General features: G+C 43.7%; 1 protein-coding gene across 4 annotated transcripts in view; it reads right to left on the bottom strand.

Annotated features, from left to right (window-relative positions):
- Positions 1–9,094: 9,094 nt before the first annotated feature.
- Positions 9,095–15,771, bottom strand: part of LOC142565909 (M-phase inducer phosphatase 1-B-like) — a gene marked incomplete in the record, with an annotated part of 181,791 nt that continues 175,114 nt past the window's right edge. For all 4 annotated transcript variants that reach the window (XM_075676502.1, XM_075676501.1, XM_075676503.1 and 1 more), the window contains 1 exon segment: positions 9,095–9,930. In XM_075676502.1, the coding sequence (XP_075532617.1) occupies positions 9,784–9,930 (147 nt within the window).

The raw sequence follows: 15,771 nt of genomic DNA, 5'->3' as shown, positions 1-15,771 counted from the left end.
ACAGTGTGGTGGCTATCAATATCTGCTTTCCTACTTGAAAAATTTCAGCAGATCCATTTTTAAAATTATTTGGAGAACAAAAGGAGAATGACAGAATGACATCTGGGGCCCATAAGCTCATTCTTCAAATCATTCGGTACTTTTTACCAAGGGTTGCCAGGGGTCACATAAAAGAACACTAGAGGTCTATTCGATTCAGCCAAGTTTTTCTGCACCTTCTGCACCTAGGCCTTCGATTCCCCAAGGTGCAGCAGTGCACCCCCGTGCACGATTCAACGGAGTACAAGGCAAGGAGCCACCGCGGTGCAGCCCGCACACCACAACTGCACCTTGCACCCCTGCACCTTTTTGTTGGTAGTGACATGCACCTTTTTCTGAATCGAACAAACCTAAGGTTCGCTGTCAGATGGCTGTCAGGGCAACAGGCCATGTCTGGTGGGACCGATGGAGCGGACGAATAAATAAGTTTTGGAAATATCCAATTTGCTCTCGGAAGATGCAGAAGTAGAGAGACAAAAAAAAAAAGAAAAACCTCACCAAGGCAATTAAAGGGTCAAAAAAGGTCAGCATACTACCTTCATTAATTTTTCAGAAAATGTACCTTATTACCCAATAAAATGGCCAAGTCTCGCTTTATTGAGTGTGGTGCCAAAATAGCACTGACAAGTCTATGCGACACCGTGGATTTCAAGGTATTGTATTTTGGGCCATTTCAGTGCAAGAAACCTTCTTGAAGCATGTGAAGTCTTTGGCTTCCTTAGAATTCAGTGTACGGTTGGATGCCTTTACGATGAATTGACCAAGCAAGAGTGTGCATGCCCTGGCTGAATTCCTAACTTTAAAGGTATTGTGGACACCTCTACAGCGAAGACCCCCACAATGTATTTGTCGGTACAATGAAGGAATTTATGCATCCCCAATGGCAGATTTGTTCCTTTACAATGAATACACATAGCAGAACTACCACCGAGTTGCGATGCGCTTGGAAGAGCCAGTCATCAAAGATTGCAAGGGAGGGTCCAAATTCTACAGTAGCTAGTGGTAGGTCCCTCAACCCATATGAAAAAATTACCCTCGGAAGGACGCAAGGCTGAATACTTCAACAAGTGGCACCAACATTCTGCATCTCTTGATGCCATTAAGTAGGCTAGTCCCACATTCTGTTAGGTGAAGTGTACAGAAAAAAATTAGATGGCTTGTTTCACTAAGTATCTCTTGGATTCATGTTAAATAAACATTTTCTTTTGCTAAACATGCTTAGCCTACTTTACTGGGAGCAGGTGGTGAACAATATTTATAACGGAGTCATTTGCATAACAGGATTTTGGAGGTCCCAAGTGTTCTGTTTTAAAGGACTTTTGAATGTAGTCTCATCAATACACCAAAGCATAGGCAGCCAAAATCCATGACATCAAGGGAAGCTGGCATGTACAGATCAGGGAGACACTGTCACCCATCTTTTTGTTTTAAAGCCCTTCTGTAAAAAATGCACGCCTTTAGGTGAACCATGTGGGAGAAAACTCTAGATTAACACAGTTTAGAAACTAGGTAGAAATTGGCCTAATGAAATCCATTTACACTACTTGGTGTCTGGCCATCGCCGGATATCAATTTTTGCATGCAAAGCAATAGCGAGTCTCAAGCTCGAGCATACACATAGATGTGTGAATGTATATGCCCTTAGCCACCTAGGCGTTGCCTGTAGAGGTGCCACTGTAGGCCACATTCAGAAGCAACCTCAAGAATGCTGGTGTGACTGCTTTCGTGTTACTCGTGGCAGGATTTTTCATCTGTGGAGAGCATAGGAACATAACTGTTTTCACTGTAGTGATAGGAACATGACTGCCCTTTGCAAGAACAAGCCCGTGCATAATATTTTAAGCTGCTTGACTGTCTTGCGTTCCCCGACGTTTTCCCCAGATGGCTTGCTTTCAGATTTTCTAAAATCTGGCTCCCTTGCATAGCACGTGCAGTGCTTATAGTCTGTAGTTGCGCAGTAGTACAAGATATGGTGGAAGTGTTCTGCTGCTGATGCCACCTGATGATGGGGAACTAGCTCCCTCCTCTTTGGCATGGGGCCGACATTATACATGGATGGCTGCATGCTTTAAGACATGCTTCGTGGGACTGTCTTGCGAAAAATTTTGGAGCAGGACACCAGGGTGAACGAACATGGTTGCTCGAAAATGCCTCTGTTTGCACGACTGGTGCGCTAACGAATTAGGTGTTGGTGTCTGGCAGGGGCGAACATTACTCGCTCGATATCCTTGTGTGGAGAGTCAACTTCCTCAATTCGTCAGCATGTTCTATTAGTTGTAATTCGGCTAGCTGGCATTAGTGTATAGAAGGCGCAGTAAATGCCCTTTCGTTTGTTTTTAATAGTGTGTTGTCCTTCCTTTGTCCCAAGAGCACGCTTGAGACCCCACATTAAATACACTCCAAATATTTATTTCAACTGCAGTGGTCAACAGTGCATTGTTGCAGCTCAAAAGGTTCAGCTACGAAAAGAAAATATAGGTACGTGCTGCAACTGTGAAGCGTGAGAAACGTACCGATTAAAAGTTGAAAAATTCTTTGCTCATATGCACTTGAAAAAATTTTAGCTTGTTTTTTCTGGTACTGTGGGTTATGACAAAATGTGCAGTTTGTCAATTACAATTTTTCACTGACTGCTTAGTGTACTACAATGCGATGTAAGCGAATATACTGAACAAGAGCAAGAAAGAAAAAGGGTTTTATTTTTTTGTTTCTTAAAGGAATGGATATATTTGGCATTAACAAGAAGCGGTGTCAACCTTTACGAGATTTTTCATGAGTAAACCTCTACCCACAAAACACTGAAATGGCTAGTAAGGCATGCAGATGCATGCAGAAGTTTTGCAAGTTTTCGACGTAAATATGTAGACATTGGCACCAATACAATTACCGTAAAATACCGGAGAAGGGCTCAATCATGCATAAGCACCCAGTATTAAGATTTCCAAAACTTAATTCTGAAAATTATACGTTTAGTGCCCAGCCCCTCTAAAGCGCCAGCATCAGCTGAAGTATCCACCCCACTGCGGTCGCTATGAGACAGCTTGGGGTGACGACAGGGATATTCGCTAGCTGCACGATGCACTCCTACACCATCGCCAGGAAGGTAGTTTTTTTGTTGGCCACCATCTTGGTTTTTACTGCTTTGACTCATAGAGTTTCTCACTATTACCTAGAGGGAAATCTGGCGCTGCTGCGCTGTGGTGTGCATGGGAATGCCGGTATATTGTGACTTCGGATTGACATCGTTCTCGGAGAGACAGGACACCTTGAAGACGCGCCTGGCAAGTACCGTTCAGTCTGTCACAATGATTCATTTCCTACTAAAACAGCGCGGAAAAAGCTGTTTTAGCTTTATTATTACGCGAAAACATGTCTTGTTTAACTATGAAAACTTGTTATTGCGTGTACAACTATACGTTACCTAAAAAATATCAGCGGGCCGCTAAAGTTGGAGGACAGACGACAAGGTTCGCGCTCGCTCTGAAACAGTTGGTCGTCTGTTCTTGCTTTTATTCGCTTGGTGATGCAGTGCGGGTGAGTAAAGATGTAATATGCGTGAATGGAAACATTTCATTAAGATTTTACTTTGAGAACGCGTTATTTTTGTAGCCATATCCACGTTTTAGACGAAGCCTCTTAAACACCAGCCAACACGAGCCTCGCAGACACATATACCGTCATTCCCATGACGGCACGGTGCCCCCTTAAGAAACTCCCATAGACGGTGGCGCCAGATTACCCTCTAGGTGTTATAGTGAGAAACTCTTATGCTTTGACTGGACAAGCGCCCATATCTAGATTAACCCAATTTTCAGTGAAAGTGGGGTGGGCACATCCGTGGTACGTTACGGCAAGATTTTGTACACTGAAAAATTTCCATTGTCAAGTCTGTGCAAGAGAGTGAAGCAAATGCATTTGTTGTAGGTCACTAAAAGAATTCACTCGTCACATTATAAACAGGGCCCCATAATTTCTTGGTAAGGTCCTACAAACACTTCTAAATTACTTGCAAATAATGGCAAACTCATCACTGAACTGGTCTGAATTAATGTAGAAAAGCAACTTCCTGCAAGAACTTGTATGGCATTGTGATAACTAATGGAAGCTTTTAAGGCTTTTACTTAACATTTTGGTTGTATATGTTGATGTATATCAACCTTAAAGCGGCCCTGAAACACCTAACTAATCATAGAATGGCTTCATTAATAAAGGAGGCTACGCTTCGCAGCAAGCCGCTACCATCTTGGAGGCCACATGCAGCTGACGCAGCTATGCGCAGTGCAAAGATGAAATGATCTTTCTGTCTCTTTGAGAATGAAGACTTATGTACAGTTCACTTCCGCTAATTTTATCCTGATGGGACCAATGAAACTGATCAAATCAAACCCAAGGGAGAACAAAAATGGCAACACACGCCATTGATTCATTTGGCAGTATTTGCCTTTACAGTTAGCCTCGCCACAATACTATTAGGTTCGCCGCAATAATGGCTGCCAGTGAATGGAGATTACGTGTGCGCCTGTATAATTAAGAAACGTGTACTATGTTCAGTGACCACTTTCCACCGCAGTATTTTTCGCCGCACAACACAGATGTATTGTGGCGAAGCTGACAAGTTTGAATTATTCGGTGAAAGACAATTTTGAGATCGAAATAATGGAAATTTGGGCCCACAGAAATGTATGGGCATCGGCCAGAACCTTTGGTCGGGATCAAATTAACTGAAAAATTGAATTAACCAGGGTCAAATTAATGGAAGCCCACTGTATATTTTTCATTGATTTAATCAAAATTAGCAATTATGTATTACTGAGAATGCGCTTGTGATCATGAAAGCCAATAGCGTTGGTGGGTCCAGCTGCTTTCGATGACTGTATGATGGCATTGCGGAAGTGAGAGCTAGAGATTTTTTGCCGTTTTTGACATGATTGAAAATTCCCTGTTGCATGCAGTGCAGTAATATTTGGCTCACATGTTCACAGCAGCCTCGACAACAGACCGGTAACATTTTCTTATACAATAGTCAAAACGTGTTTCCAGGCTCCTTTAAAATTAGGGAATATTACCATCTACGCCAAAAATACGAAAATTTTGGGAAATATTCAGAAAATTGTTTCTATGCAAAACATTCATACACTGTTTATTAAAAAAAAATGGCCGAATGTTTTGTAGAGATACTGTGAAAAGGCACGCTGCTCTATATAATCTGAAAAATAATGTGAGTGATAGAAAAACAGGAATGTTCATGATATGTGTTCATAAAATATTCATGTATTGGCTGCCGAAGTTTCACCGGCCCCATTTTACTAATGGCATTGCTGCCAACAGGTCCGAATAACTGAGCGGGTCTGAAAAGTCAGGCTCTGATAATTGCTTGACTATATTTACATTCTATTGATATCAGTTTTGCTATTAATAGGACGTGAATGTTAGCTTCAATGCAGCAGTTGTAAGCAACCTCTAAAAATCTGGCATTTTACAATAAAATCGTTAAAGTTGGCAGGTATGTATATGTTGTATACATATACAAGGTGTTTCACATATATTGAACCAAACTAAAAATAGAGCAATATACCTTAGACGAATGATTGATACATTAGATTATGGGGTTTTACATGCCAAAACCATGATTTGATCATGAGGCACGGCGTACTGGGGGACTCTGTAAATTTGTACCACCTGGGGCTCTTTAATGTGCACCTAAATCCAAGTGCACAGGTGTTTTCGCATTTCGCCCCTATTGAAATGCGGCCACCGTAGCTGGGGATTCAATCTCGCGATCTCGTGCTTAGCAGCTCAACACCAGAGCCACTAAGCAACCACGGCGGGTCCTTAGACAAATGAGACCAACAGCTTATTGTTCTAGTTGTCCCAAGCTAAAAGTGAGTAACTTGCATAATTGGTTAAGTTTAATTGTGAAAAGGTTTAAATATTTCTTTTAGGTCATACATCGTATTTTATAAGTTGAAAATTAAATTCTAGGGTTTCATGTGCCAAAACCACGATACGATTACGAGGCACACTGTAGTGGGGGATTCTGAATCAAGTTTGGCCACCTGGGGTTCTTCAACATGCACCCAATGCACTGTACATAGGCACTTTTGCACTTCGCCCCCATCGAAATGCAGCTGTCGTGACCAGGATTTGATCCCTTGCCTTTGAGCTTAGCAGCACAACGCCAAAGCACTATGTCACCACAGTCGGTTTTGAGAAGTTGTACAGTGCTCACAGAAACACCCAAGAAAGTTGTTTGCACGACACTTATGTTATCTTTGCTGGGCTCTAGAAAAAGCTCCAATATATGCAAAAATATTGACGCCACTATGCGTTTGCATGTTTTCATTGCAGCACTCTCAATCATCTTTCAAAAGAACAAAGCCTGCGTGCCCACTGTAAGCTGACAAGTGTGTTTTATTCTGTGTTCAGCGTCAACCTATTGCTCATTATTTAGTATTGTTGCAGATTTCTACTTTCACAACAATGGTGCTAATGTACGCTGGATGCCGTGGCCAATCGCTTTTTTGCTTTCACAATACGCATGTGGGATTTTTGTTCTTTCAAAGCCCAATTGAGAGCATTGCCATCCACACACAGCAAATTTAAAAATATATATATAGTTCTCAGGCTTTCTTCAATTGCCCATGTAAACAATAACATCACGCAAAGAACCTTATTGGGTGTTTCTGAAGCCGCTCTATCACATTTCAAATACAGCTTATGCCCTAAAACAAATAGAGTTAAATCTCAATAACGAACTTCAATATAACAAAATTCTCGATATACCGAAGTATTTAACTTTTTATAACTTCTTGTCCATAGAGCACCATGTATTTAGAAGCTAAATCTAACAATACGTTTATACACAATTTCACACAGTACAACGAAATTTCACTGCCACCGCAAAGGAATACAGAGACAATAAATGGAAGCTTTCACGGAAGCAGATGGTCAAATGGCTAATTACAAGTGGGTGCTTGCAAATGCACCTCTCATGTCGTGTGCATAGCGGAGCAGCGTATAAAGTTCAAGTGCGATACAATCCTATCGCATGCCTTGTGCTGTATGCTTTGGGTGTGTGTGACAGCGTGCGAGTACTATGCCTAGAAAGATGGTGGTTCGATGAGCGCAGTCTTTCCACGTGAGAAAGGGAAAAGGTAAGTAGCAGAGCAGGTACAAGGTTCGCAGTAAGGCGATCAAGTGTGCGAGAGGGGAGCGGGTGGATAGGTTTGTAAAAGTCTTCTTTTCTAGCGTGGCCATGGCTGTGCATGGCTGTCAGTGTAGCTGAGTGCATATGCAGCTTGCGCAGCCTGTTTTAGATGCAATCTGCTGCGTGTGCAAAGAGCGGGCATGCAGAGATGGTGCGCCATCATGTGCGCTGTCTTTCGAAGCCTTTAGTACTGGAAATTGCGTAATCTTGAGTACGCATTGAAGCGAGAGGCAGACAAACAGACGAAGCATTCACTCCCCATTTTTGCCACATTTCATGATAGTGTAGCCCCCCTGTAGGCAACACTATCAGCTGTGGTGGTAGAGGGGATCTGAAAGCGTGGCTGGCTTTCTTTCGTACCACTAATGTGAAGATATCGTCGACATGACATGAAACTATTTGTCATCGCAGACTTCCAAATTCAACAAAATGAATTTGCTTCACATTCAAATTTGCTTTTCCCAATTGTCTGATAACTCAGAAAATTTTATCGCCCCTTCTGCGCAAGAAAAATTCATCGGTGACTGTACTTATTTGCATAAAAACTTGGGAGGACGCTTAAGCCTTTAAGAGTGGAACGCGATAGCATTCAAACATCCCTGACTGCTTTTCACGCTTCCCGGCAACTGCAGCTTATGCAAACGTAATGTTTGCCAGGAAACACTGGCGGTGAACGCTATGCACAAAGGCGGGATTCTGGTAGAAGCATGTGGGCTGATCCCAGAGGTTGGGCACAGCTGTGCCAAAAAAATTATATAATTTTCAGGTTTCTGTTATTGTTTTACACTTTTAATATATGAGTCTGAGAATATTTAACTTAAAAGGCATGCTCTGTCTGTGCTTTGTTTTGTAACATTTGTTTGTCAGCTGTCATTCTCATAATTCCAAGGAATAACTCTGTCAAGAATGTAAGACAGGGTATGAGCAACTTTAGCGATAGAATGGTGTGGCAATATAACCCACATATACCGCATGTCATAAAGCAAGATGTGGCACATACATCTACCAAAACATATGCGGAAATTTTCGCTCACGGACGACTCAGCCAACACAGACACCAGATTTTCTGCGACACGGGGCCCTTAATGCTATTGTGTTAAATGGTAGAATTTTAATATAACGAAATTTCAATATAACAAAGCAAATAGCCAATTTTACTGACTTCGTTATGTTGACGTTTAACTGTATTATGAGCCAGTGAAGAGCTGTAAGAACTTGTTCAGTAATGTGAAGGAGTGGTGAAAAGCACATAAGCTTGAATCGGCATGCAGCTACACTGCGAGTCAAGCGGCAGTGATAGATGATGACTCAGCACCGTGCCCTGCACTATGACTGTATTGAGAAATCAGTGTGTGCTGGTTTTCATCTTCAATAATTCTAGCTGCATCGTTCAAGCTGTCATTTTTGTTTTGAAGCTAGGCCTGAACTGAAATGTTTCTACTAGAGCATGGAGTAGTTCAGTGCAACATGCGACCAGTATAGGAGGGGGACAGCATAGACCTTACACAGGCTTGCATAGAGCAAGTCTTAAATTTCTGGCTGCATACTTGGGCAAGGATGAGATTCAGTTATAATGTGACAACCACATTCTGAATAGTTCTGTGGGCAGGCGTGTAACCTTCTGCAACTCCAAGATACACCTGATTCTTTATGGATGGATCGCCTAATTTGGAAGTTGTGCTCAGTCTCCTTGAGTGTGCTTCCTGGAATACAAAAAGAACTTATGGGGACAGAAACAGGCACTTAGCAAACAGAAATAACAAAATTAAATGAAGGCAGATTTGGGCAAAAGTATCTTGAGGTCTGGACTTTGCCAATGCCAAAAGTGCCAATGATAAAAACATCACAGTCAGTGTAGCTTTTTATTAATACACAAAATAATTTGTGCATACGTACATGCGCTTTCAATCTATTCACCGTGAATTTTCTGAAAACCCATCTTATTTTCCAACGTCATAATATCGATGGCAATAAGGGTGACGGCTGACTTAAGGACTTAAAGCAATTGCCAGTGTCATGCATTGAAGCCAGTAAAATCGAGCAAAGTATCCTAAGCCTTAAGAACAACCCACCAAATGAGCTTACAGTTCGAGATAATATTCGTGAAGCAATAAATACATGCGTAACCCCTGAGCAGCAAACCATAAAAGCAAAATGCACAATGCCTTTTTTGTGAATGTAGACAATGCTAAAACATTTCTGTACCGCTTTGACCTATGCTAGCAAGTGACTCTGCCCATATGCAAGAATAACTTCTATGACATCAAATGACAGGGGCATGATAAACTAAAACAAGTGACAGCCAAAACAAGCATGCTTCCAGAAACCGCTCAATAAAAATGCCCATTGTAATAGAACACAGTATCACCAAAGGCAGAGGAGATGGCAGTCCAAATTATGATCCTTAATTGTCATACACATGAACAGCTTCGCAACTGTGCTTAGGCCTCAAGAGGCTGGCTTTTGGCTGCAGGTGTCCTCTGGCAGAGTAAAGTATGACTGCATCCAACCAAGAGTACAAGTAATGGCCTGAGTGCCTAGAAGTTCTTTAGGGAGCGAATCTGCAGGCCACTGCGAGACTTGCCAGATGAGCCTTCCGTTTTGGCCATACCACGATACAGTCGCAGGTCAGCCTCATGGTCTTTGTGGCGCATTGGAACATAGCCTTGTGGCGTGCACAAGTCCTGCAGGTATCACAAAGAGAGCACCACTTAGCAAGATTGTGTTGGCTAAAGAACAAACGCATCATAAATGCAAAAGTGTACTAGATGGTGATAATTCTAGAATCCATCCTCAATGTGTGGCAAACACATCATTTTAATACATCAGTTGCAAATTATACTGAAGTGCATGTTTTGGAGAATGTATGCTACACTGTCTTGCTCTTAACATAAAAATTTATTCTGTCACCAGGCTATATGCTTGGCCGAACATGAGATGCGGAACCATCAGAGTATTTCAAGTATATTTATTCATTTGCGATACTGCCAGTCTCAGTGAGACCAAAGCAGGTGGGCATTGTATTAGACAGTTTTACAAAAAGAAACAAACAGGTCATGCTACATGGTACAGTAAAAGAAAAAAAAGAGAAAAAGCTTCCTGAACTACTGCAGAAATCACCAATGACGACGTTAAATACAATATGCTTGATTGGCATAACAATACCGCTCAGTAACAAATATAGTATTACTAGAATTTATATTAAAAATAGCAAACAAATGATCCATGTAAGATTAGAGAAGTTACACAGCTAACAGATAACCGTGCAGAAGTGGCCAGTTTGGGGCTTGAAATGCAGAAACTCCACGCGCAGAAATAAGTGTTACAGTTAAGATATGTGGATGTGTTAAGTGGAGTCTTCTGTGTTTGATGTCTCTAGTAGGTTGATGAACGATGAAAGTGACGAAGAGGAAACTATGTCTGAGTGGAGGAAATTCCATTCTTTGATCGCACGTGGGAAAAGTGAGAACTTGAATGTGTCACTGCGAACTCTGTACTGGTTTAATGTAAATGGGTGCTTTTTTCATAATAGACGTGATGTAGACAAAGTAATGTACTTAGCTCGGTCTATTTTATAACTGCCGTACATTAGTAGGTAGATGAATTTCAAGCGGGCTTGTCTGGACCTAACAGATGGTGTTTTAAGACCTGCATCAGCTAAGAGTTTTGTAGGGTAGTCATAGGGCCTGTATTTATTAAAAATGAACCTCACAGCTTTTCTTTGCACCTTTTCTAGTTTTGATATGTTAGTTGATGTGCGCGGAAATCAGATGATGTTAGCGTATTCTAATATGGGGCGAACAAAAGTTGTATATGCTTAGTCTGGTGTGCTTCGGTGCAAGGCGTAAACATCGTCTAAGAAAAAAACAGTTTGCGTAATGCGACTGAGGTAATACTATCAATATGTAAGTTCCATGAAAGGTCGGAAGAGAATGTCAAACCTAGGTATTTGTGGTTATTTACTTTATTCAAGCAAGTGCCATCGAGAGCGTAAGAAAATTCCAAAGGCTTCTTTTTTGTTGTAAAGGACGTGCATACAGATTTAGTGGTGTTAATTGACATTTGCCATCCTTTACATCAATTGGACACCAAATCGAGTGCTTTTGTAAGAGTTGCGGAGGACGTCGGGATGAAAAACTTGGGAGGTTTATTTACATTACTTACAGGGACAGTCAATTAACAGTCTTAAAGGGAAGCTGAAACACTTTTCGAAAAAAATGAGTTCTCCGTGGCATTCTACAGTTTTGAGTCCCCTGAACACGAATATCTGGTTCAAAAAGGGCGGAAACAAACGCAAGCGGCTGTTTTTTCATGAAAACGCGCACCAGCGCCTCAGGGCATCGTGCGAATGCCGCTGTTGCCCGTGATTGGTCGGGGCCGCTGTGACATAATTCGCGGCAATCGCCGGTCGGCGCCGCCGTTTCAGAGCGTAGCACGCTGTCCTGTTCTGGCTTCATAGCAGAGTTGTAAGCATTATGGAACATTCTCGCTGTCTCGGACAGCTTCTATTTTAGCCGTACATGTTCGAACCGACAGCCAATACGGAAAATGATGGCGGCAACGGCGGCAACGGCGATGTTGAGTGTGCTAACAGCGAGAGCGATGTGTGCACCTTCTCGCGCGTTGGAAATCTTAGCTGGTACGTATGTTTTTTTTTTTTTTTTTCATGTAGCTGCACGTTCCAATGACGGGAGAAAAAATGCGCTAGAGGGTCACTGGGAACTTGCTGCTGGAAGAATGCCGAAGCACTAACTTCTCATTAGATTGTAAACACGGGTGCAATTCCGCGATGTCAAGCACCTTGCTGCTGCTTGTCTAAAGTCCCGTGGTTTTTTGAGTGTTGATACACGATCGCGAACATAACTGCCGCGTTTAAAAGCGCGCACATGCAGTGCTGCAAGGTACAGTCATGGAAGTTGCTTATCATACACACCCAGAGATGGCCAGAGGTATTATATGTGCAATATTCATACCATGGCTCGACGACTTTGCGATTGTGGCTCGATCAAGAATCGGTAGGCGTGCTCCATGCTAGTGTTGACATAAAGATATTAGGCAGTTTTAGCACCGCCGTGTGGTAAACACGATAACTGCAACTGTACGTCGAATGTCACTAGGCAAGCCTATACTCCATTTCATACCTCAGGTGCAACGCTGTGGAAGCTATGCACAAAGTCCGGTAACCAAAATTTATTACTGCGCGCGTCTCCGTCTATGCTTTGCAGCGTGCCAGCGGCATTTGCTCGCGCGAGTATGCACATGAAGCTGCCGCGACGGGCTGCAATTAAAGAATGCCGAAAAGAAAATTGATTTAAAAGAACGTGTTAGAAGCCGTATAAGTACACGGATTGTTTCTATGGATAAATTCTTTTTTTTTTTTTCGTTCGGAACTGAGCTTATATATGGAAAATTTTCTAAAAAATCGGGTCAAGAAACGCCGAACTTCTCTAAGTGCGAACGCAGCCACTGCAAGAAGTATCTCAAGCCTCCACAGCGTTGCACCTGATGTATGAAACGGAGTATAGCAACGCTAGCAACAATGCGTTTCCGCATTTGTCGTAAGGCTATCCAGCTATCACGGAAATGGTCCGAGCACAGCACAGTTGATTTCGTCGGCACGAACTTATCTCTCCTCACCGCACGGATTCACTGCACTGCAAGCTTCTTGTCCTTCGGGAACCTGTGAAACACCACATCGTCTCGCTCGCCTGTGTTCGCGCAGCCGAATGCTGCACAGAACGAGGGCATGTTGGGCGCCCTTGGCTGTAGGCACTCACGCAGCACAGAAGGAAAGAACGGTTTACGAAAATCGCAAAAGAAAACAAACGTGGGCGGCGGTGGCGGCAGATCTCTCGTAGCGTCATTCAGTAAAGCGCAGGGCGGAAAGAGGCATGCCAGCACATGCCAGCACGCCGGTCCGGCAGCTCGGTCGCCGCGAATGACTTCACTCTCGCCGGTTCTCTCCTCTGGCAACCACCTCACCCGGCGCTCTGGGAAGCGATGGGGGCATGTCCGCGGGGGTGATTTAGAAAGCGATTTCCGCCCCTTATATTAACAAAACGAAGAAAAAAATTTCGGAACCGTAAATTATCCCAGCAATTCATGGAAATTCAAAACCGTTTCAGCTTCCCTTTAAAGTCATTATGGGCCGGCAGCAACTCTGACGCTGTGACCCGCGGCAAGAAGCTCGAAAGAGATTAATCAAGGAATGCTCTAGGAATGCTCTCTTGCTCCCGGTCTGCGTCTTTTAAGCCCTTCGGTGTCTCGAAGACACGTCACATTCGGCCAATGGGAGAGCCCGCTCAGGTGATGCCATTTTCGGCCAATGGTAGGCGCCCGTGCGATGGAGTCACACCCGGCGAAGAGAGTCGTTGCTTGGCCCCCCTGCGGTCTTGCCTTGCTGACTTGCAATGCGCCGTCACAATAGGCGGATGGGGGGGCGACGCTGCCAGGTTTTCAAGGTGCATTACAGCTGTCTTGCTTCGGGACCCACTTTACCCGCAACAGTGCCAGGCTCTCGCTTCACTTTCGGGAAGAGTCAAACAGTGAATAGCTCCACCGGCGGCACACGAAGTGGGGGCCGCCAACTTGTTTGCACGTGCCGCGCCTCAGGAATGTGGTATCCGTGCTTCTGCGCTCCTTAATTAGCTGTGGTGCGATTCGATGTGGTCTGGGGAACTTCAAGTGGGCTCAGGAAACGGTCCCGTATCTAACAGCTCGTCCTCACCCCGGAAGTTTGGAATGGCCGGTGAACTCAATTCGCTGGCCATGAGGAATGCTGAAAGAACCTGCAGGGCACTGGTGTCGAGCCTCGTTTGACGAACTTTGGGATCCTGGGCCCTGGAGAACATACGTCAAACAAACAAAACAACACAGCGCTGCACCATGTGTAAGCGCAGGCTCTTCACCCCTGACTCGCCAGGCTATTACTGAGTCAAAATGAACCCTGATCTTTTATTTCCCCAATTTTGACAAAGCAGTTTTGACCACCTTTCCAAACCGCTATCCATTTCTCCCCGAATGCCGACAAGACCAGAGTGTCATTGTTGTAGCAAAACAATGGGTCGTTGCCATTGCAAACAATGAAAACAGCCGAACATAACTTAAGTGGCCTAACTACTCGAACAGCATGTTTCCAACCCTAACGCAGTGGTGTATTTATCGCATGTATAGGTGCCACTGAACAGACTGGCCATCTTCACAAGTACGTAATCACAAGCGCGCTAGCCTTGTGGTCACTAATCAGAACGTGTACTTTCGTCGTAGGCAAACTTTTTATTACGCTTACTCACGTTTCTTCCTTTAGTCCCTACAGGACACGTAACTTACGCGAGCAATTAAACTTCCGGGGCTTACACAATCTGCAGAAACCTTAAAATGATGCGTCTCCTAATAACTCGTTTCATGCATGCTTATTAGAGAAGTCAGAATATGGGTGCCCTCAACACACACGAGCAACCCAGTCGTAAATCTGCTTCCTTCCGTCCACACAGGACACGCGCTAATGGACCTACGAACGCTTCTCAGTGCAAATCATGCACTCACTGAAAACCTATGCGGTTAACCTTAGAAAATAAAAAAACGCATAAAAAAGAAGGTTAACTAATACACACGCGCGTTACGATAGGCCACTCAACGATAACCTTGACACTAAGGTTACTCTCACACACACACACACACACACACACACACACACACACACACACACACACACACACACACACACACACACACAAAAAAAAAAAAAAAAAGAAAGCCTATCTACTCATTAATTAACACCTCGCGAAACTAAAGGTTTACCTAAAACACATCTTTCAAATCTCGGGGCTTCTCAAACAAAACATAAAGAAAGCTCATACTTTACATATTGAAAGAAACTGTCTCAAATCTCGAAATTTTCAAATGCTAAAAAAAAAAAAAAGAAACACCACATTTCACTTCTATGGAAGCTCTGGGCCTCCCGTCTCAAATGTTTACAACTGACTCATACTATTTGAGCCATACTCGAGGTGGTCACGGTTTGAAAGCTACTCTGGCTACCGAGGAACAACAAAAGGGCTGACTCACTATCAGCTCCCCCAAGACGTTACAGTCTCCTGCCAATTTGCATCCTGGCGCCCCTCTTTCCTCACTAACTCGATTGACCGCGTCGCTACTCCCAACCTGGTCTCGTCTTGCCACCTTGCGCTTCTTTGTACTACACGCTGAGCTTCGAAAAGAATGACGGAACGACCAGGAATTTAACTGCCCCGTGCCCTTTGTCCGCGTCCGTGCAGAACATGCTTCTCGGTCTCCTTTTGACCGGTGGCTCGAACGTGCTTGATGCGCACATGTCGTCAGTGACGACCGCACCTTTCTTTTCCTCACGCCCTGCCCTTTTGGGTCTCTCGCCGTCTTTGGCGGCGCTACATTAGTCACCGCATTCCTATCTTTAGCGCGCTTCTTTCTGCGGCGATTTTTCTGTGAATTCTCTTTCATGTCGCTCTCTTGCACCTCGTGCTGGCCGTCACACATCTCGTTGGCCC

Source organism: Dermacentor variabilis, unplaced genomic scaffold, assembly GCF_050947875.1.
Source record: "Dermacentor variabilis isolate Ectoservices unplaced genomic scaffold, ASM5094787v1 scaffold_12, whole genome shotgun sequence".
In the NCBI taxonomy this organism is placed as follows: Eukaryota; Metazoa; Arthropoda; class Arachnida; order Ixodida; family Ixodidae; genus Dermacentor; species Dermacentor variabilis.
The sequence above is the reverse complement of the archived record's forward strand: the minus strand, read 5'-3'. Positions and strand labels throughout refer to the sequence as shown.